Source organism: Mytilus trossulus, chromosome 2 (genome assembly GCF_036588685.1).
Source record: "Mytilus trossulus isolate FHL-02 chromosome 2, PNRI_Mtr1.1.1.hap1, whole genome shotgun sequence".
NCBI lineage: Eukaryota > Metazoa > Mollusca > Bivalvia > Mytilida > Mytilidae > Mytilus > Mytilus trossulus.
In genome coordinates, this window is record NC_086374.1 from 18,617,823 (window position 1) to 18,642,279 (window position 24,457).

A 24,457-nucleotide genomic window follows, 5' to 3' on the forward strand; every position below is an offset into this window, starting at 1 on the left:
TCCGTTGATGACGATAGCTAGAATTACTGATAAATGTCATCAAAGTAATAATCATTTGACAACAAACTATACTAACCTTAACTTATTTGAACTACAGGCAGACATATATTTCATAGTTCACTGTTTTGTGCTACGGGAAACTATATATATCAACAGAAAATACGCCGACAATTCCTACACTGATATCAAAATTATGGCGTTGAATGTTTATTATTTCTACTGATTAAAAGTACCAGTCCTGCGGTAAAACGTTTAACAACTAAGTTTTAATAACAATTTACATTTGTCATATTGTTCCATGTGTTATCATGAGGTACATCTTCTATAAAAACAACGACCACAGGGTCGTATTAAAATATATTTTAATGCCAACGCCATGGTAAAATGTCCAAAAAGACGAACAACAATATACAGATCACAACATAAAAAAAAATACTGAGCTACACAATACCCGCAAAAAACTTTGGCTGAACTCGGGTGCTTCAGAAGGGTAAGCAGATGCTGCTCCACATGTGGCATAAAAAGGGATTGGTCATGTAAATTAAGACCCGGTGATAAGTCTTAATCGGTAGGTCACGTTCGAGTAAAGGGGACTAAGTTAAAAATAAAGTTAAAAACGGGACCGGTCAGAAAGTAGAAAATTTTTAAATACAAAATAGTTCCTACGCATCATGAGTGTTACATTAAAAAAAGCAGATACATTTGGTATGATTTGGTATCAAAGGAAAGCTGAAGGATTGGTGATCATTGTTGATCACTTTTGGACTGAAAAATATGAATATGGTAAACAAAAAAAGGGTATGAAATTTCCAAGGAGGGTTAATCAGTTTGCCTGTTTCTCAGATCTGAAGTTCTTGTTTTAGGACGATACCATCTCAATTCTTTACATAATATGCAATTAAAGATGTGGGTTTTTTTCAGCGAGAGACAAGTTAAAGAAGAGCTTTAACCTGATATTGTTGTCACTTTACTTGAAATTAAGATAAATTGATAGCTCAGCTCTAGGAATGCTTGAAATTGAACAATTTAACAAAGGAAGCAAAGGGTATAATAATTCAAGGTGTACATCTTTAAATCATACCGTTAGAAAAAGATATTTCTGAATCCAGCAAGGATCAGAATTATTTTTGACATTCACAACACTTAAATAGTGTTTGTATAATTATATTTGTATGTCCTTTTATAGTCTAAACAGGTATAACGAAAGTCTTGTTTTGTTTAATCATGGAAGTATTATTGTCAATATAATACTTCCATGGTTTAGTTAACAGGATTGAAATATTGATAATTAATTGTTTTGAATATACACAGTTTTTTAACCGTCATTCTATAAAGCTTTAAACAGTTGGCCAAGGTATACCTGTAACTATTACAACCCTAAAACATCGTTTTTTCTAAGATATGAGATAACTGATTATGAAGTAAGTGTTGGAATGTTTCATGTGACACATCCTTTATTAAGTTATGATCAATTGGAAGAGTAAAAATTTAACCAAAACTTTTAAGTAAAAATAATCTAAAACAATTTCTCTGTAATTGAGCATTTATTAAAAAATGTAAGAAAATACTTCTGGGATAAGAATAGTTGATAGATATGAGAAATTAAGCATTAAAGATAATTGGGTACACTCTGCTATGGATTGTTTAGTCCAGGAAATAATGATTATATTACTGAATAAATATTTTATCTGGTCATAAATATAACAAATTGTGATATATTAATTCTAAAAAGACATTTGGAAAATAATTTATTTCATCGTTTTCTTAATTAATTATGATCTGAATCGAAAATATTAATAAAGAGATTGCTGTTACAAACAATCAAATTATTTTATAAATATTCAGTTTTGTTGTTAACCTAAAAGATAATTAGTTTTGTTTTTAAATTAAAAGAAAGATTGCAGATCGAGCACCAGCGTGAATCATTGAGAGAATTATAAGTTAGTGGGTGGGAGAAATTGTTTTCGCATAGAAAGGTTGTTGCACTAAAAAGAACAGATACCAGAATAAGACGTCGTGATATATGTAACATGTCCAATTCTTTCCAATTGTGAGGCTTAAATAGGAATCGTAGTGTAAATTATTAATCTGACTTTTTATTTATTTCAGAAGCGGAAATATCATGTCAATATCATATAAAGGTTATATTGATCCAGGATGATGTTTCTTGGTATGAATATGAAAAATAAAACAACAATAGTATGACCTTCGTGTGTGTTTACATGCTCGGTAATATGAAAAACACCATCCCAACATAGTGTGACAAGAATATGTGTCAAAAACAGTAAAAATGTAACTCTTGTTTCGTGTATCTTTGCAGTCGATTCTGATTAAAGAAATCTGAAAAACTGACAGCCGAAAGCGTGATAATATATTTTCAAAAAAAAACTATCAATTTTTCAACAACTTATATATATTACAACAATGTAGTTTTCCAGCAATCTCATTACTTCTTGTCACGAGAATTTCAATATTTTATAAAATATATTGTATCTATTAAAGTATAAAACCTTAAAATAACGTAATCAAAACTCTAGAACGAAAATTTGATTAAAAAAATATTTTTGTTTTCCTTTAAAAGCTTTAAATCTTTAATACTAATTTTAATCTTATAAACATGTAGGTTGTCTAGCTTTATACACATAAATGTTTCTATGCCAGCTATATATCAAGAAAATCTAATTGATATATGTACATAAGGGAATGTATTCCAATTGTAACATAACAATGCAACTTATTTGATACAACTCTCATATAACTTATTCTCTACTCATGTATTGTGTTAAGAAGAAAATGAAAATATCAAGTAATTTTGTTTTTGCGCATATCAATAATACAGTTTTCTATATAATAGCTGTTATTATTGAATAGCAATATAATATATCCTACAGAAAGTAACCAAAAGTTAGCGTGCAATAAATTCTATTATTGCACTAGTGCAATCAGTCTTCAAATTTCATTACGTCATCAACGACAAAATCTTAATTTAAACCACTTTTTACTTTCAAATATTATATTGCTATACAATAAAAGGGTTATTGTATGAATATTGGGGAATATTGTCCCTCGTAGAACATATATTGCACTCGCAAGCTCGTGCAATATAAAATTCTACTCGGGACAATATTCCCCAATATTCATGCAATAACCCTATATTGTTATCAAGCTTATTGATTCACTACACAGTAACGTCCAATGTATGTTCAGGACAAGAAAAAAATATACAAAAAACAACAGATAAATAAAAAAAAAAGGGTACAAGAAAAATCTATTTTTAAGTGCACATGCATAATTACTATACTATATATAAAAATATTAATTTTCGCGAACCATTTAGGTCACGGAAATTCCAAAATATGGCATCAGTAAGGAGAGTTGTGCAAATAATGTGAATACACAGAACCCCCATCCAAATTATCTTTAGCTAAAAGTATTCATCATTTTCTATTTTATATGTACCAGCAACATTCCATTTTTCTATAATTTCGATTGAAATATTCCAAAATCTGAGTAAAAATCGATCGAATGTCCCAAATAAACATTGTCTGATTGGTTGAAGTACTGTGGCGTCAATGATTAGCATAATAAGCCTCGATGTAAAGAATAAGCCTCGATGTAAAGCACACGCTTCACATGAATAAGGAGAGTTTTACAAATAATGTGAATACACAGATCCTCCATCCTATTTATATTTTGCTGGAAATGTTGCAGTGTTCATCATTTCTGTTTTGATTCTGCTCACAACATTCCATTTTTTCTATAATTCCGATTTAAATATGTGGAACCCGCAATAAAAATAGATGGTCTCAATCATCTAATAGCAACGCAAAAAATTCCGTTACCTTGAGTTCTACGATGTTACAATAGCCTGGGATCCGGCCCAATCTAGCTGGGCGTCGTAAGATCAAGATTAGCCAGGATCCCAGTCTAAATTATGTTACATAAACCAACCAAATCTATCACACATACAGAACTTTGCGCTCAAATGTAATTCTTGGTGAAGTATACGGGTAACTTCGTTTACGAAAATTTATACACACTTTATCATTAACATATTACCTGGCTTTTGCATATGCACGTTTTTTTATTCTGAACTGTAGTCGAATTCAATTCTATACATGTTTTTTTACATGAAGCAATAGGAGTAAGAATATTTATTTAGCGCCAATTTATCAGCATCACAACAAAATTATTTACCGGTATTTTTGTGAAATTTCAGTTCTATATGTTATCAATTAGAGAAATGTTGGTTAGTATTACTTATTATGTTAAGGTTCTACTGATGTGCTTCTCTAGACCTTTTTGACGGTCCGTTTTATCCCATTTATCTCAATACTATCTCCGATGACAGGAATGTCAACTCGACCTATTCGTGTCGAAAGTGAAAATCCAATCTATTTGATGAAATAATTTCTTCTTCAACGGTTTATGCATTATTTTTGTATTATTTGATAACTAATCACATTCACGTTGCATGTTTGCATGAAAATGGTTATGTACATGTATTAGTGAATTGTAAGGGCGATGCAGCAAGCGAGGTCAGTGCGCGATCATGTGACATTATTATTTGTAAACAAACATGCTCCCCGTGTAACACGTCACGTGTCTGAACTATCCTTTCAAAGTGTTATGAATCTTTCAATCACTATTTTATGATATTTTTGTTTTTGCTTTTAGGTTTGCATATCAGTAGTCCAAGTGAATTAGAAATAGTTCCGAGTTGTGTGTGGTTTTTTTTAATAGTCTAAAGAATTAGAAGGTAAGTCTTTACATTATATTTACATGTAACTAAAGTAAAAAAAGATGACTCCACTTTCCCTCTATATTTAAAACCTGCTTACCAATTTAAACAGCATTTGCTCCCCTTGAGAGCTAATTTGCCCCTTCCCCGTCATTTCCCTTTAAATGTGCTCCAAAGTCATACTTAAAGTCCATTTACATTAATGGCTGATTTGTGATTTTACCATCTTAACTGAAATTTTCATATTGCACACATTTGACCATTCAGTATATGAGTTCCCATGTTTTTTGTCTTATAGAAGGAGGTTTTAGGTCATGTTTTCCTAAACACCTTATTGCTATTTGTCTGTCTGGATTGTTAAAACCACAAAATCAGATAGGGATGAAAATGCAAGTTTTCAACAATCCCGGAAATTACACTTTATTTAATTATCGCTATTTAGTCCATTCTGGGAAAAACAGTCATACACTGTATGTACAACTTTCTGTTTGGGTCATGCGACTGAAAATAAAGGTTTTTTTACTAGAGAGCTGAGGGAGGAAAACTTTAGAAAGCGATCATCAAGAAACTTTAATAGAGTATGATCCACTATTTTTCGAAATTGAAAATTGAAGTAAAAAATTATTTTGTTTAAAGTATTTACAATAAGTTAAAACGGGTCTCATTAAAAAGTATTGTGCATGGTGAATTGTTTCAACGGCCCCCAGATAGCTTCAACTGGATGAAAAAGTTGTGTAATTTTAGAATTTATCCGGTATGGAATATATAGCGATTAGGTGTATTGACATCCACGAAAAAATATAGGAAGTAAGATGCATGTAACTCCCCTTTAGGTTTTGATAAATATTGGATATGACATTAAGAAGTTATAAAACTTTATTCTTTGAATATGTTTCTAGCGTAACATGCACGCTTAGTACTGCTTTTTATACGTCCGTCAAAGACGGGACGTATTATGGTATACAAATGTCAGGTGTCCGTCTATCTGTCCAGCGTAAACATGTGGCACCATAACTTGAGAACGACTTATCCAAATTTCATGAAACTTAATATAGTTGTTTCTTATGATGGTCACATGATCTGTATACTTTTTGGTGAAAATAAGATTAAAACTTTTTGAGTTACGGCACATTGTAACTTAAACAGGGGGGTGTTTTTTTCACATGTCACACCGTATCTCAAAAACAATTCTTGATAATGGCTTAAAACTTTAAACACTTCTTAGTTACATTAATCTTAATATCTGTATACTTTTTGGTGATGATTCAAAATTTCATATTTGAGTTATTGAGTATTTATCATGTTTTTTCCGGATCCATAATTAGTTTCAAAAACGGGAAGTGTGCCATTTGGCCACAGACCACAATTAATTTCTCTATCATTTCTTTAGAACATTTTGTATCATTAAAAAAATTGCACCATGCACTTTTGTCAAATTTTTTGTGTGTCTTATGTATAGCACTAGTCCAAAAATATATCCAATATTCAGAAAGATTGAAGCAATCACTTTTACAAATTTAGCCAATATACATCCATACCCCTATGGACAAGTCAAGAGATGTTCCAAAAATTGTAAATATGAACTTTTTGCACTTGGCCTAATCACTCATTCCATATCAAAATGAGTTTAAATACAACATCCAAAAAATTATTTTACCTCTCATCTTTCATTTCCACGGAATTAAATCTTAAGAAATGAGTGGGGAAGGGAAAGAAAAAAAATTAAGGAAAAATACACTCTAATTAAAAGGAACTACATTCGTGAACAACGAAAAGCGGGGTCATTAATTGTGGTCTTGGGCCATTTGCAATGTTTTTGAAGCACCTGCTGTGCAAATTTCTTGGATTTTAACCTATTTGGAATACCTTTTGACATTAATAAAATGTTTTACTGGCTTTCTATGCAAGAGGAAGCAAGAGAGAAAAAATATTATGTCATTTATCAGAAGCCTGTGTCAAAAACAGGGTCGGTTGATAATTATTATTTTTTTTTTTTTTGAAAGATCCAATAAAAAAGTTAGGGTCGGGGCTAAAACACAGGGTCGGTCAGGTTACCTGAAACACAGATTTTTTTTTCTCGGCCCAAGGAGAGTTGTTCAAATAATGTGAATACACAGAACCCCCATCCAATTACAGTTATTTTTGGAAAACAAATAGTGTGATTTGTCAAATTCAGCTGATTTTTTAATCGTCTTGAAAAAAGTGTACATTTTATGAGGGGGGATAATCCCGAGCTTAAAAACACCCGATCCCGGAGTCCCGATAAAGGTTCTATCCCCCTCTTTTATGGTCATGTCTAAGAATTACTGTTTAATCTTCATTTGGCAAGAATACTTCAATAAGATACCCCCATTTCTACCCTCATACATGTATATGGACAGATCATATGTTATCCTATCCCCCCCCCCCCCCCCCCCCTTTCTTCATAACCACCATCTTGACCATCTTAAATGAAAAAGTTGAGACGTAAAACTTGCTTGAAACACGTGTGTCACTCAAACGACTTTATAGTAGTCTCCCTGATCAATTACTTACATCAAAGTCAAAGGATAATTCAAGTTTTAAATCGTAGATTTTTCTTGCCCTTTAACATTTATTGTCACAACAACAGCTTTCTTTTCTAAACTATCTTTACATAGAGAGGAGACGTCAAAAGAATTCTTCAAACACGTGAGTCGAAAAGTGGTAAATAACTCCTGTATGTGACATTTAGTGGAAGCCATTCAACCATATCATTTTGTCAAACAATTCAATCAACACCTTTATTAATTAGTCCTTGGTTGTCGATAGCTGTAAATTGCAATCAGCTGATAATTGATTTTCTGTCAAAATCTTAATGACGTCAAGGTGAATTCCGAGTATTGTCTGATAAGTTAAAGTCAGAGAAACTCGAAAAAAGTAAATAAACAAGAAGGAGGAAAATAAATCTTTCTATATATTTCTTTCGCCAAATTCTTCAGCAAATGACGAATTTTTATCGCCACAAGTATTATTTTTTCGCAAATTGGGAAAATGGGGACCGCCAGCGGAAACCCTGTGTGAGGACACCCTATCAAGCTTGTGCTCGTGTTGTGTTAAAACATTTTTAGTATGCTGAAAAATACCAACATTAGAAAAATAAACAAATAATCGATATTGTAAAATATCATTGGTTGAAGAGCCAATGATTTACATACATGTATATACATAAATATATCATCCATAAAATACAACTAATTTAATTTACACAACAACTGTTGGAAAAAACCTTTATGTCTATCATGTATATAACTTAATCTCATTCTAGTCCATTCAACTGACAGAATCAGTGTAAATTTCATGAATTCTTTAATATCATGTACATGTATAATCAAGGACTATTCTTTTATATAGCAATATCTGTTAGCCATTTAGAGGTCTTTTGCATTTAAAGTTCAGTTTAAGTGGGCTTATTTTGGGAAAACGAAGTCAATTTCCAGATCATAGTTTACATTTTCTTTATATTTTGCTGTGTCAAAATAACCTCAATATCAAGGACAATATATAGACCAAAAAACCGTTTATCACATTCTACACATGAGATTTTAGCAGGAAAGACTGTGATTGGAGTATTTAACCATTGCAACTTTTTAATTTGATCTCCTCCACTAATTGAATTAGAATATTTAATGAAGGTGTGTCCACAATTTAGAATATGTTTATATATGTATAGAAATGATGTTGAACCTGTTTTATAAATTGAAAAGGTTACATTTTCCGCCTTATTTCAAAATCTAAGCTTGAACCTCTGCGGTCTTACAAAGTTGCCCCCTGCCAGGAATCTGGTTGTAACATGTACAACAATCAAAGATCAACCCACACTAAACTGAATGTAATTGAAAGACCTCTAGAGGTTGATATCAGAGGCGGATTTAGGGGGGGGGGGGGGCTGCTTTTTGAGAAAAAATTTGGTTGCTTATATAGGGAATCACTGAATCATGACTTGAGCGAGCCCCCTCTTAGGTCATTCAGTGGGCCCCCACTTAAGAAAATTTCTGGATCCGCCACTGGATATACAGTATCTAACAGAAGATGAAAAAGAGAACAATATGGTGAATTTTAGAGATTTATATTATTTCATGTACATGCATTTGAAATATATCAGATATATTGTTTGATTTTTTATACGACCGCAAATTTTGAAAAAATTTTCGTCGTATATTGCTATCACGTTGTCGTCGTCGTCGTCCGAATACTTTTAGTTTTCGCACTCTAACTTTAGTAAAAGTGAATAGAAATCTATGAAATTTTAACACAAGGTTTATGACCATAAAAGGAAGGCTGGTATTGATTTTGGGAGTTTGGTCCCAACATTTTAGGAATTAGGGGCCAAAAAGGGCCCAAATAAGCATTTTCTTGGTTTTCGCACTATAACTTTAGTTTAAGTTAATAGAAATCTATGAAATTTTGACACAAGGTTTATGACCACAAAAGAAAGGTTGGGATTGATTTTGGGAGTTTTGGTTTCAACAGTTTAGGTATTAGGGGCCAAAAAAGGGCCCAAATAAGCATTATTCTTGGTTTTCGCACAATAACTTTAGTTAAAGTAAATAGAAATCAATGAAATTTAAACACAATGTTTATGACCACAAAAGGAAGGTTGGTATTGATTTTGGGAGTTTCGATCCCAACAGTTTAGGAATTAGGGGCCAAAAAGGGACCCAAATAAGCATTTTTCTTGGTTTTCGCACCATAGCGTTAGTATAAGTAAATAGAAATCTATGAAATTTAAACACAAGGTTTATGACTATAAAAGGAAGGTTGGTATTGATTTTGGGAGTTTTGGTCCCAACAGTTAACGAAAAAGGGGCCCAAAGGGTCCAAAATTAAACTTTGTTTGATTTCATCAAAATTGAATAATTGGGGTTCTTTAATATGCCGAATCTAACTGTGTATGTAGATTCTTAATGTTTGGTCCCATTTTCAAATTGGTCTACATTAAGGTCCAAAGGGTCCAAAATTAAACTTAGTTTGATTTTAACAAAAATTGAAACCTTGGGGTTCTTTGATATGCTGAATCTAAAAATGTACTTAGATTTTTGATTGTTGGCCCAGTTTTCAAGTTGGCCCAAATCGGGGTCCAAAATTAAACATTGTTTGATTTCATCAAAAATTGAATAATTGGGATTCTTTGATATGCCAAATCTAACTGTGTATGTAGATTCTTAATTTTTGTTCCATTTTAAAATTGGTCTAAATTAAAGTGCAAAGGGTCCAAAATTAAACTAAGTTTGATTTTAACAAAAATTACATTCTTGGGCCTCTTTGATATGCTGAATCTAAACATGTACTTAGATTTTTGATTATGGGCCCAGTTTTCAAGTTGGTCCAAATCAGGATCTAAAATTATTATATTAAGTATTGTGCAATAGCAAGTCTTTTCAATTGCAGAGTATTGTGCAATGGCAAGAAATATCTAATTTCACAATATTGTGAAATAGCAATTTTTTTTTTAATTAAGAGTTATCTTTCTTTGTCCAGTATAGTAAGCAAGAAATATCTGCAAGAATTTTTTTTAATTGGAGTTATCTTTCTTTGTCCAGAATCAACTTAAATCTTTGTTATATACAATATACAATGTATATTCACTTTTTACTACCAACTGATAAATTTAAATAATCTTTACCATTCAGTGATAACAAGCAGTTTTTTTACATCTTAATATTTTATGATGTATTTAAATGAGTAGTAATTGTTGCAAACTCCATTAGAATATTTTAATTGAAATTAGTTTTGGAATAAGGGAAAGGGGGATGTGATTAAAAAATTGGGTTCAATTTTTCTCATTTGAAATTTCATAAATAAAAAGAAAATTTCTTCAAACATTTTTTTGAGAGGATTAATATTCAACCGCATAGTGAATTGCTCTAAGAGAAAACAAAAATTTTAAGTTCATTTGAATACATTCATTCTGTGTCAGAAACCTATGCTGTGTCAACTATTTAATCACAATCCAAATTTAGAGCGGAATCCAGCTTGAATGTTGTGTCCATACTTGCCCCAACCGTTCAGGGTTCAACCTCTGCGGTCGTATAAAGCTACGCCCTGCGGAGCATCTGGTTTAGTTCTAAGTTCCATGGTGACCTAGCTTCCATTTTAGAAATCGGATTTAAATGGTAGTCTATCAGAGGGATTTTTCCTTTTAATTGGTTGTAGATATGGAATCTTATTTTACCATGAAGTCAGATTTGAAAATGACTTTGGGAATGAAGATATTGTAAAGACTGAATGTCAGTTTTAGTCTTATATACAAACATGTATGTACTTTATAATTTTAGTCTTGCATGTATAATTATGTGTACAATACATATATCACTGATTTAGTGGCAATGGTAAATAGACACTGACAAGTCTTAGATCTATAATATTTTATAGTTTTGAATGTTTTGTCCATTGACTAAAACTAGGTGGAGGTTTGTGTGTTCTTATTTCCAACAGAGGTACACTCAAAATATATCAATATGTGCATTAAGCAAATTGATAGTTGCTAGATACGGAATGATTATACAACAAGAAAGTTTTAACTTCGCAGCGTCATATCGGCCTGGGGAGAACACTGCTTGCGTATATATATACTTAAAATATGTTAAAAAAAATCATGTCTTTTTCAGGACTTCCGAATCCAACCAAGTAGTATGGAATGACGTTGAGATATGGTTTTGGTCAATGGATGTTAATGAAGAAACTGTAGTACAAAGTATATCACTGGATTTAGCTCTTTGTCTAAGTGTATTATTAAAGTACTTTGCTTTGAGCTCAGTTCATTGTTATGCAATTCATTCTTTGTGAAATAAAGATTTGACAGAAAACTCTCATGTACAAGGATTTGTCAAAGTAGTACCACCTCTATTTACAATGTAAGTATTGGGGAGATAAAAGCATTCTATTTTGATTTGAACCAAACATATTAGAAAAAAAAAGAACAAATTTACCCGAGAATGCTACTCCCACTACTAGCAATATGATGCTAGGTTGTTTTAATACATCTGTAGACTGTACTGCCTACTTATGACTCGGTCCTGAGTGTAAATGGTCCTTCAACTATGTGGGGAAAAAATTATAAGGCCTATCTAGGCTTATCAATTTTGAAACTATATTTCATTGTACATATTTGAAATTTTTATACAACCACAGAAATTTTTGCAGTTGAAATACATGTAGGTATCCTGTCGTCGTCTTCCCAAGACGGATGGTTTCCAGATAATAACTTCAGTATAAGTAAAAAGGAAGCCATTAAATTATAACATAATATTTATAATCATAAAAGGAAGCTTGGGATTGTTTTGGGGCGGTTATATATATATAGTCCTTAAGGTTTATGAATAAGGGTTCTAAAGGTGCCCAAAACAAGCATTAATCTTGTGTCAGTACAAAAAGTTGTGTATAAGTATTTCAATTGTTCTGAAACTGTACCATAATATTTAATACCATAAGTAGAAGTTTGGGGTCTATTTTGTGGGTTATGGGGCAAACAGTCGAGGAATTGAGGGCCAAAAACAAACATTTTTGTAGATTCAAGACAATAAATTGGAGTTATCTTTCTTTGTCCAGAATGGTTGTTGAATTAATATTACCTGAAACCATTGCTTTATGAAATCTTCTTTGAAAATTGGAATTATCTTTCTCTGTCCAGAATAGTAGTTTAATCGACTTAAAATAATGCTATATATACAATATACAATGCAAAATTCACTTTACTACCAACTGATAAATTTAAGCAGTCTTTAATAGCCATTCAGTGATTACAAGCACTTTGATTATCATTCTAGGGTTATCCCCTTTCACAAATGGAAAAATTTCTCAAGTTTGTCTCAACTAAATTTAGTGAAATGTGTATACAATGCTTATTACCGGTACCTCTAAACTTGGTTTAAGTTCAATTTTTAGCAGCTTCACTTTTACAGTTCTTGATTTATGTACCTTTATACATTATATGCTAGCGGAGGCATCATCACCATGACTGTATGACATTTACACTTTAATACTTTATGATGTATTAAAATGAGTAGTTGAATAATTACTGTTGCAAACCCCATTAAAAATTTGATTTGACATCATTTTTATACAACCACAAAAGTTGAAAACTTTTTGGTTGTACATTGGTATCATCCAAAGATATTCGGTTTTCGCACTCTAACTTCAGTAAAAGTAAAATGGAAATATATGAAATTTAGACAAAAGATTTATGACCATGAAAGGAAGGGTGGGATTGATTTGGGGTATTTTGGTCTCAACAGTTTAGGAATAAGGGGCCAAATTAGCATTGTTTTTGGTTTTTGCTCTATAACTTAAGTATTGGTAAACAGAAATCTATGATATTTTAACATAAGGTCTATGGCCACATAAGGAGGGATGGGATAGATTTTGGTAATTTTAGTTCCAACAGTGTAGGATTTAGGGGCCAAAAACAGGCCCCAAATAAGCATTTTTCTTGGTTTTTGAACAATAACTTTAGTATAAGTTAATAGAAATCTATAAAGGTTTATGACCACAAAAGGTAGGTTTGGATTAATTTTGGAGTTTTGGTCCCAAGGAATAAGGGGCCAAAATTAAACTTTGTTTGATTTCATTAAAAAAATGAATTACGGTATTGTGCTTCTTTGATATGCCAAATCTAACCATGTCCAAATTCTTAATTTTAGGTCCTGTTTTCTAATTGGTCTACATTAAAGTCCAAAGGGTCCAAAATTAAAATAAGCTTGATTTTATTAAAAATTGAATTCTTGGGGTTCTTTGATATGGTGAGTCTTAACATGTACTTAGATTTTGATAATGGGCCCAGTTTTCAAGTTGGTCCAAATCGGGGTCAAAAATTATTATACTAAGTATTGTGCAATAGCAAGAAATTTTCAATTGTGCAGTATTCTGCAATAGCAAGAAATCTTCAATTGCACAGTTTTGTTCAATAGCAAGAAATGTTCAATTGCACAGTATTGCACAATAGCAAGAAATCTCCAATTGCACAGTATTGTGCAATAGCAAGAAATTTTTAATTGCACAGTATTGCACAATAGCAAGAAATATTCAATTGCACAGGATTGTCCCTTTTTCAAATTGGTCTACATTAAGATCCAAAGGGTCAAAAATTGAACTTTGTTTCATTTCAACAAAAATTGAATTCTTCGTATTCAAACGCATTGATCTCAGGAATTTCTTCACTGTTGTTCCCTCAATAACTGCATTAAACAGTTTCTAATCATTATTCATTCGAAACCATTTTATTATACCAATGTCTCACACACAACATAATATAGTATACTGTTGTCTATCAGTCCATCATCCACACTTCAGACAATAACTAGAAAACACTTCCCCCTACTTTCAAGAAACTTTGTTGAAATGTTTATATCTATTGACATAAGCTCCACATCGATTTTATAAATTTTCGAATTTTCATTTCCATGTTATGAAGAGAGATTTTATCCTTAAAAAAGAGACAATTTTCCAATTTTGAACAATTAATAACACAAAAATGCATCCATCACCTTTAATTAAACTTTGGTGAATTGTTTACACTATTGACCTAAGGTCCCTTTTGATTGTAATAAATTTCAGATTATACATTTTTGTGTTACGAATTTTTATATATGCTAAAAAAAAGAAGGGATTTTATAGTTTTTGGACACCTATAAGTGCAGGAGTTTCTGGCTACATTGAAAACCCATTGGAGGCCTTCAGCTGTTGTCTACTCTATGGTTGGGTTGTTGTCACTTTGACACTTTCCTCATTTCCCATCTCAATTATTCACATAAACACTTCCACATCATTTTATAAAACTTGGGTGAATTGTCTAAGTCTGTTGACTTCAGCTACATTCCAAAATTTAAAACAAGATTAACAACTACAGGTCCCCAAATAGCCTTCAACAATGACAAAAGCTCATACAGCACAGTCAGCTATAAAAGACCTTAAAATGACAAATATCAAACAAATGAAATGAGAAAACAAATAGACTAATAATTGTACAAATCAAAATAGTTCAACCTTTAAGCAAGCTTAAAAGGAATCAAGACATATCATGCGCTTACAGTGCAGCTATTTATTAACAAACTCCATATTCAAACACTCAAACAACTAATCCACAGAGAGGGGTGGTAGTTGAAGCCCCCCCCTTTTATCAGTCAATGCATTTGAATGAAGACATGTACACATCAACTCAATTTGTTAATACACATTTCCAGTCTAGCTTTCAATACATTTGTAACGACCTTTAACCCCACTGACAATTTGCCTCTGTGTCCATACTTGTAAACATAATCAAAATTAAAAAAAATATTATTTTCATATTTATACAAATAACTTTGTGTGGTGTACACCTGGACTTAATTTATGAGAATATGACAAAGAAAAATCATTAACAATAACATATATACATTATGTACAGTGGCTTTATAGTTTAATAAGTTGTTGAGGACCCATCAAACGTTAGAGTGAATATGCAACTTTTAAAGGATTCCTGGGAGTCGGGCATTCTTATTTTCATATAAATATGTACATTCTTGATGGCTCTACAATCTGCAGTCAACACCTGTATCTTGGTAGTTGCACAACATCATATTTTTCTCTGACAGTCAATGACCTCTTTATACTAAATCTATTGGATTTATGATGTGTACTGATTGATATTTTAGTCTAAGATTTATATTAAGAACATATGACTGGCTTTGAACAAGCTGCCATGCAGTAACTGAGGGTACTCTCATATCAGTACTTAGTGTTTGTTGTGGGATGTAACCTGCAACTTTCTGCTTTGTACTTACCTAATGAGTTAAGCCCTTTTCCATCTAATGAGTTAATATAAAAAAAGAAGATGTGGTATGATTGCCAATGAGACAACTTTCCACAAGAGACCAAAATGACACAGACATTAACAACTTTAGGTCACCGTACGACATTCAACAATAAACAAAGCCCATACAGCATTGTCATCTATAAAAGGCCCCAATATGACAATGTAAAACAATTCAAACGAGAAAACTAACGGCCTTATTTAAATAAAAAAATGAACGAAAAACAAATATGTAAAACATAAACAAACGACAACCACAGAATTACAGCTTTTGACTTGGGACAGGCACATGCATAAATAATGTGGCGGGGTTAAACATGGTAAGTCCTTTTCAACTGATTTGTATAGTTTGTTCCCAAGTTGTACTGATACGCCACTGTCCAAGTCAGGGAAGGATTGACGCCTCCAAAGTAGTTCAGTTAACCCCGCCACATTTTGTATTTGCCTGTCTTAAGTCAGTTGCCTGTAATTTAGTGGGTGTCGTTTACTGTCGTATATGATGTTTGTATATCGATCATATCAGTTTATACTTAAATCAGGCTGTTAGTTTTTGCGTTTGAATTGTTCTGAATTTGTCATTTTGGAATCCTGACCATTCGGTTTTAATTTTTCTCATTGTTGAATGCCATACAGTGCCATTTGGTTGTTCATTTCTCTGTCATTTTGTCTCTTTTAAAAAGTTGTCTTAATCTTTGTCTTCTTGGTAAAACAAAGAGATACAGATTTAGAGTATCAATAATCAAATCCTTAGTATAAATAAGGTCTTATTCAAACTTCAAATATACTGTATATTTCACGACAATGCAAACTATTCATCATTTTTATTAAAATTCAAATGTTTGAATCCGATTTCGTTTCAGAAGCACTACTTATACTCAATCAATTATATGTACAACCAAACTTTTTTGTATTGAATTCACGGTAAAGGGCGTATCAATTATTCAATGAGTCTTTCAAAGTTTCCAACTCCCTCAGACAGATTTTCCCTTTTAAAGTTTTTATGTATTCTGATGTATAGTACATGCTAGATCGAATACAAAATTGCAGCAAACTTTCGACAATTAATACGAATAATGCATAACAAGATAACAGGAATCGCGAAAAAATAAAGTACGATACAAAATGAGAATAGTCATTCATGAATAGCGTGCGTCCAAAGTGATTTTCTGGACTTACCTTCACCAAAAACGCTCAACCCCAAAGAAATGAAAGCCAAGGATGTACAATAATAGAAAAATGTGAGGCGAAAAGGGCATAAAAGAATACAAACAAAAGACCTGCAGCCCTTTTCACAAAAAATGTTAAGTGTAAAATGTATTTTAAGTCTAAAATATTCCTTAACAATTCAACTACGTTTTTTTTTATTGTAAGATTAGTTTTACACTTAAGATTTTTTGTGAAAAGGGCTACAGATCTCGCAAACATACTATAGCAAATCTCCACGTAAAACGAAGGATAACCATTACATAAAAATTACATGTGCTTTGTGTGGAAGCCAGTGTTTTATGTTGTTTATATTGTAATGACCATTTAAAAGCGCTTAGAAATGATAAAAGTCGAAATTTCATAATTGTTTTTCTTTAAAAAAAAGTTGTCCAGAATAAACTTTGTGTTATTGCTATAAAAGGAGACTTGTTTTGTCATGATTTAACAGTTCCCACATGATAATTATTAGTTGCAAATGGAAGAAATATTCGGGTGTATTATTTCCACTGGATAAAATATAACAGTATTTGTTCCTACGGCAAAAACGGTATACACACTGAACATTTTAAAATTACATTTTAATTAATTCATTGAAAAAAGGGTCAAATGTAGCTAAAAATAAGTATTTTGATGTTAAAATGTACCTGCTTTAACCACCATAATATACAGAGGAAGATCTTGAAAGAACCAATTGCACAAATGTTTTTTTCTAAGAATTGAAGGAACATGTCAAATGGATGGGAATAATTCTTATACTGAACTCCTATATATAGTGGATTGAATCATTGTACATAGCAAGCTGAAACAGAAGAATACTTAACTTAACACGACATTTTGTATTCTATTAAAGCAAATACCAGTTTAAAAATATTATGATCATTCTATTTTGCATAATTTGGTTATTTACATGACATCGTATCTTCAAGAAAGTGCCGCGCCGGATTTTTTATCTTCAATAGAAACAAAACTTATGGAAGACCAAAGTGTCCAGGGGAACTTCTGTTATAGAGAACAAATATGCATTGTCATTTTTTTTCCTCTTCTGATGTTGGTGCATTTATCATAATACATCGCCCCGATATAGCCTTGTTGTGCTAATGTGGCGTAAAGCAACCAACAATCAATCAATCAATCATAATAAAAGGACCTATGCATGGCGATTTTGTTTGCTAAAGTACTCAACAGTTGTGCAGCGAATATTTCTACAATATTCTGGAACATCTTTTGCAATGATATTTCTCCGGTCTTATTAGTAACATCGTGTTTACGTGGACATAATAATCAATTAGGCCTATCGCTATTTTGAGCATTTTTCCCGTTTGATCTTTTTTTGTGATAATTTTCATAACATGCTACTCGCTAGAAACTAAGCAGGCACGTGGCGTTGCTAATGAAAATTACATGTAATTGACAACGTCGTCATATGTAAAAATAGCGATAAACAGATTATCTTTGTTCATCTCAACTCGATTGCCTTCTCGCTTTCGCTGTCCCGGCCCAAGCGAGAAAATTAATCTCGTTGAGATGATCAACGATAATCTATAATTATACGTTCCTTGTTGGGACATCACATTGCTTGTTTTTTTTGGCATTCAAATCTACTGGACAGTACAACAAACCATATCAACCATTAAAAACCGGGGAAATACATTAGTAATAAAATTGAGAATAGAAATGGGGAATCTACCAATGAGACAACAACCCGACCATAGAAAAAACAACAGCAGAAGGTCACCAACAGGTCTTCAAACAGTGTAACGAGAAATTCCCGCACCCGGAGGCGTCCTTCAGATGGCACCTAAACACATTTATACTAGTTCAGTGATAATGAACGCCATACTAATTTCCAAATAATTTAATACAAGACTAACAAAGACCAGAGGTCCTGACTTGGGACAGGCGCAAACATGCGGCGGGGTTAAACATGTTTATGAGATCTCAACCCTCCCCCTATACCTCTAGTCGATGTAGAAAAGTAAACGCATAACAATACGTACATTTAAAATTCTATTCAAGAGAAGTCCGAGTCTGATGTCAGAAGATGTAACCAAAGAAAATAAACAAAATGACAATTATGAATAAATAACAACAGACTACTAGCAGTTAACTGACATGCCAGCTCCCGGCTTCAATTAAACTGATTGCAAGATTATGATTTCATCATATGAATATCAGGCACAATCCTTCCCGTTAGGGGTTTAGTATCATACCATCATAACATATACGAGAAGAACATAACCCGTGTAATGCCAACAACTTTTTTTTTGAATAAATGTGTTTAGTTCCGATGAAAAGACCCTATAAGTGAATCAATATTAACGCCAAAATATGCAATCTTTAATGACCTGACAACAGTATCGTAACTATATCTCTTCTTAATAATTAGATATAGGAAGATGTGGTGTGAGTGCCAATGAGACAACTCTCCATCCAAATAACAATTTAAAAATTAAACCATTATAGGTTAAAGTACGGCCTTCAACACGGAGCCTTGGCTCACACCGAACAACAAGCTATAAAGGGCCCCAAAATTACTAGTGTAAAACCATTCAAACGGGAAAACCAACGGTCTAATCTATATAAACAAAACGAGAAACGAGAAACACGTATATATTACATAAACAAACGACAACTACTGTACATCAGATTCCTGACTTAGGACAGGTGCAAACATTTGCAGCGGGATTAAACGTTTTAATGGGCCCAAACCTTCTCCCTTTTTCTGAAACAATAGCATAACATCACAACATATAAAAACATACGATAAAATATCAATTAGCAGACTTAACTCAATCAAAAAACGTATGATTATAGTCTATTTAAGGGTTTTGTTAGTTTCTGTGGTGAATACTGACATTTTTGTGCTTTATAAAGAATATTGCCATAAAAAATTGGATGTGAAATACCTAGACGTATAAGAAGTCTGCATGTTGAGCTATATTTACGAATGATGTCCGTATACCGATGATAAAAGTTAGTAAATGTTTTGACTAGTTTGTGATATCGAAAACCCTGGTGTAATATTTTTTCAGTTATACATAAATTTATCTCGTTAAAATCTAAAACATTGTTACATACACGAGCGAATCGTACAATTAAGTTGAGATATATAAACACCGTAAGATGGTGACAAGGGAACGTCACCATCTAAAAATGGGATAGGAAATAAAAATTCATCTCTTTTATCATAAATTTTAGTATTCAGTTTTCCGTTAGTGAATAAAATTGCATACAACAGCACATGTTTCAGTTAGCCTGGCTTGGTACAGGCACACAGTGCTGTGCCGTGTAAAACTTGCGCGCACACCATACGCCTGTCTATATAAAATGAATTCAAACTAAACTGACACACAATGAATAATCCTGCAGATAACCACTATTTTAAAAGAATATTTAAAAAAAAAAACAGCAAATAATTTAAAAGTCAGAGTCAAAATGTGCTTGCTGCCGGGCTTCATCGGGAAACTATCTGATATAGCTACAGCTGGAGGTTGGATGATGGTGCCCAAGAAAAATAAAATATCAGAAAAACCATCTAAACAGGTTTCATGAAGTCTCATTATTAAATTCAATTGAAATCTGCAGTTGGATTTTTTGGACGCGGCAAAGTATTTTTTTAAATGTTCAGTTCAATGGTAGAAAGAATCATTTTAACAGAGTTCATAAACTTGATCATAGTTTTATTGTTGATGAACAGCACCAAAACAGATGAATCAGATTTACATACTGATATCTGTTTTACTCTCCAAGGATGTACTAAGCTACATAACATTTAGTACAAAGAAATATTTTTGATATGTAAGGCTTTTCTCGAATGTGCTATAATGTAATTGCAAAATGATGACGTAGTCATTTTATTATCTCTTTGAGCCCTTGCTAAGCTCATTAATAATTTGAAAAAGCAATCTAAGTAATCTTTAGGTTTCCACACAACATGTGCTATAACTATCAAATATTGGTTGAAGTTATGCATTATAATAAATAATTCATACAGATGCACTTTTTTCGCTCTTAATTTTGCACATGACACCTTGTTCACTTTGCTCTGTCTACATGTCTAGTCGAAATTATTCTTTAAAGTAGCAAACACAATATTCGTTGAACTTCATTCCAACAGCACGGGAAAGTACCAAAGAGTGTTAAAATGCTTCAAGTTACGACTTTTTTAAAAGTTTGAAAGAGATGTTCAACTTTTATAAACAATTGATGATACCAAGCAGCCACACCAGAGACATATGTATCTGAAGCAGAGGTTAGCTACATGTTTACTAAGTCCCTACTAATACGCCTCCGTAGACTAATTCCATACACAAATCTTTATTGTCTTTATTTTGAATGTTATACAATAAGCTTTGTATGGTTAACCAAGGATTTCTATAGAAAGATAGTACAAATCTTTATGGTAACGTACATATAATAGGAAATCTACATTTTGCAAGTTCCACCATGCTAGTCTTCTTCTTCCGAATACGGGGGTAGACTCCTAGGTAGTAGTGTAAAATTTTCCGGATTTTGTGTGCTATATGTTCATATATTTATTTAAAATTATTATAACGAGGAAAAATAGTTAACACTGCTAACATATGTACATTATGTACAGAGGCTTGGTAGTCAGTTAATAAAGTTGTTGTGGGTCCTTCAAATGGCACGGTTACAGTGGCCATGATATGCCACTTTTGAAGGTTTCCAGGGTGTCAGACATACCTAGTGCTCCAGGCAGTTAATTCCAGTCAGGAATAGTGCGAGGATAAAAAGAAAACTGGTAGAATTTTTATTTGTTGCTATTTGCCTAAATTTATGTTTCCCCCTAGTAAGTCTATCAAATATTGTTGAATAGTGTCGGCTTTCCCGGGAACTCACGGTCAACTAACCCCCAATTTATTTTATATAGCATAGTTAATCTAGCTGCTCTTCTTATTTTTAAACTTTCCCCTTCAATCTAAGGATTTTATTAAGTTGGAAACTGCTCCATGTGATCTGAAAATTATAATGAAAGTTAGGAAACGGAATTAATTCCGTATTCATTTTGTATTTTACCTTTCAGAACCTGCTGTCGGCAAAACGCTTAAAAGGATGATAAATTGGACTAAAAATACAAAGCTACGTAATTACATCGAAGGAAAAAGAAAAATAGATAATTTTTGCTAAAATTTAACTTATTATTAGCTTTTAGTTTTCATTCTATCCCCAAGATGCATCGAAGAGGCCATGGAATAGGAGCAATTAATAAAAAGACGTTAGCACAGGTAATCGAAGAGTAGAATGTAATAATAACTAAGAGGCAGGCATTACCAGTGAAAGGGGACGAAGTCTGTATGAATTATTTTTTTCTAATTATGCCCAATCTACGATAGTAGAATCCCTTATGGATATTATCACCCTCTATAGATCAGAAGGGGGTCATTAGTTAACCATATAATGAATTTATCTCACACTGGACTTTTTCTGCTGAATTTTGTTGGAAAATAAACAATGAAACACAACAACATTAATAGATGACGTCACCATTAGTCATTACCGTGTCATGAAATCCCATTGAAATTTACTACCCCCTACGGTCTTATAGGGGTCACCATGTGACGGTGTTAAACCAATCACAACGTGATAATTAACCTGCAGTGTGATAAGTTTACATGTTGGATATTGGCATTATTGCAGCTAGTTATCAGTTGCAGTAATCAAAGAATTGAAAGCCTAGTAATAACTGTGTAAAAATATGCCAAACTAGATTATCATAGTAGAGCTTCTCTCTTCGCAGTAGAGCATATTTCTTCAAGAGAACATCTACTGTGATAGTCGAGTTTTGCATATTTTTTGAGAGAACCTCTAATTATCAAAAATCTGATGAATAACTGGATACCATTTATGCCATTAGAAGAAGAACAATGAAAGAACAGACTTGTTACATTTGAGTTATTACCTTTCAGACTTAAAGTGTTGTATTGTACTTGACCATGTTGACATAACATTAAAAAAATAATTCTGCTTATAAATAATTCTAGACATGCTAGATATTGAAATTTATTATTTATAATTTCTGTCGCTAAAATAGGCATTACTAAATAATTTCACTTCATCGTGAAAAAGGGAGTTTAAATCTTGCACTAAAATGGGCATTGATAATTAAACCTTACACTAAAATGGGTTATACATGTACTTTGGCGCTTCATGTTCGATTTTTTTTGCCAAAACGTCCTCTGCCGCGACTACATTTGTAACTCCAAAAATATTTTAGAGATTATATACATTTGTTATCAGGTTATTGTAACAATATTTTCTTTTAATAATGAAGGGGATATACAAATATTATACATGTAGATGAATATACAACGTTTTTAAATGTGGACAGATATATGTAATATGTTTATAAGTTTATGTACAAAAATGTATAGCCAATGTTTATTGGCTTGTTCAGGGTTTCCCCTGGGTCAATTATTTTTTTCGCCACCTCTTTCGCCAAAACAATATATTTTTCGCCACTTTATATTTTTTTTCGCCAAGTAACACAAATATATTTTTCTTTTAAAATTTTCCTTTTTTTCCAGCCCCCCCCCCCCCCCCCCCCCCCTAAATAAGAAGTGTTTTTTTTTTATAACAAAACGAAGCATCTTATCACTTGGAATTGATCCCTTGCTCTCATGCCAACCTTTTGAATAGATTTCTTCATAACAAGTTTTCTTTTCTGGACCATCGTAAATAAGTAAAACTATATGCTTGAAACACGTGTGTCACTGAAACGACTTTGAAATACCAACTCAAATCAAAGATCTAAATGAAAGTTAAATGATAAAGTTTTAAATCAGAGACCTTTCTTGCTTTTGAACATTTTTCGTCATAACAACAATTTTCTTTTCTGGACTTTCATTAAAAGAAGGAGAGGAAAAGTAAAAATTTTGCTTCAAACACATGGTTAATAAAATCCCTATTGTGACATGTGAAAGAAGCCATTAACCCTATCATTTTGTCATATCATACAATCTCAACACCTTTATTAATTAGTCCTTTGATGTCGATAGCTATGAATGCAATCAGCTGATAATTGATTTTCTGTCAAAATCTTAACGAGTTGAAGGTGAATTCCGAGTATTGTTTGATCAGTAAAGTCAGAGAAACCAGAAAAAAGTAAATAAACAAGATGGGTGTAAATAAATCGTTATATATATTTCTTTCGCCAAATTATTTCGCCAATGACGAATTTTAATCGCCAAAATTATTATTTTTTCGCAAATTGCGAAAATGTCGACCGCCAGTGGAAACCCTGGTCTTGGTAACAATTAGAATCCTATAATTTTGGATTTTGAACCAATAAACTATCTTATCTTATCTATTATTTAATTTCTGTTGTAGGCTAAGTATAAAGACAAAGGAACCGAAATAGCTGCAGACCAATTGAGTCAGGTAAAATAATTCTTGAAGTATAATCATGATAGACATGTCACAATCTAGGTGTTTCCAACATGTCTAAGGCTGTTTTATGATGATTTTCAGAAACAAAAGGCTACTCCAAAGCATCAAATGTTTAAAGGGATAAATATATATATGTACAATGTACATGATGTTTAAGGGTTTGAACCTATTTTAAATGAAAAATGAATATTGGTTATAAATATAAAAAGTTTTAGCTTATCAAAAGATTAAATATAATTAAAAAAACTTGAAAAACTTTAAGTGAGTAGTGAAGGTAAATTAAAATTGTGTATATA

At 32.2% G+C, this 24,457-nt stretch overlaps 1 protein-coding gene across 1 annotated transcript in view; it reads left to right on the plus strand.

Annotated features, from left to right (window-relative positions):
• The first annotated feature begins 21,767 nt into the window (after positions 1 to 21,767).
• Positions 21,768 to 24,457, plus strand: part of LOC134704952 (vacuolar-sorting protein SNF8-like) — a 35,034-nt gene continuing 32,344 nt past the window's right edge. The window contains exons 1-2 of the mRNA XM_063563735.1: positions 21,768 to 22,000; positions 24,102 to 24,152. Coding sequence (XP_063419805.1) covers positions 21,947 to 22,000; positions 24,102 to 24,152 — 105 coding nt within the window. The 5' untranslated portion in view covers positions 21,768 to 21,946. The remainder of the gene's footprint in view (positions 22,001 to 24,101; positions 24,153 to 24,457) is intronic.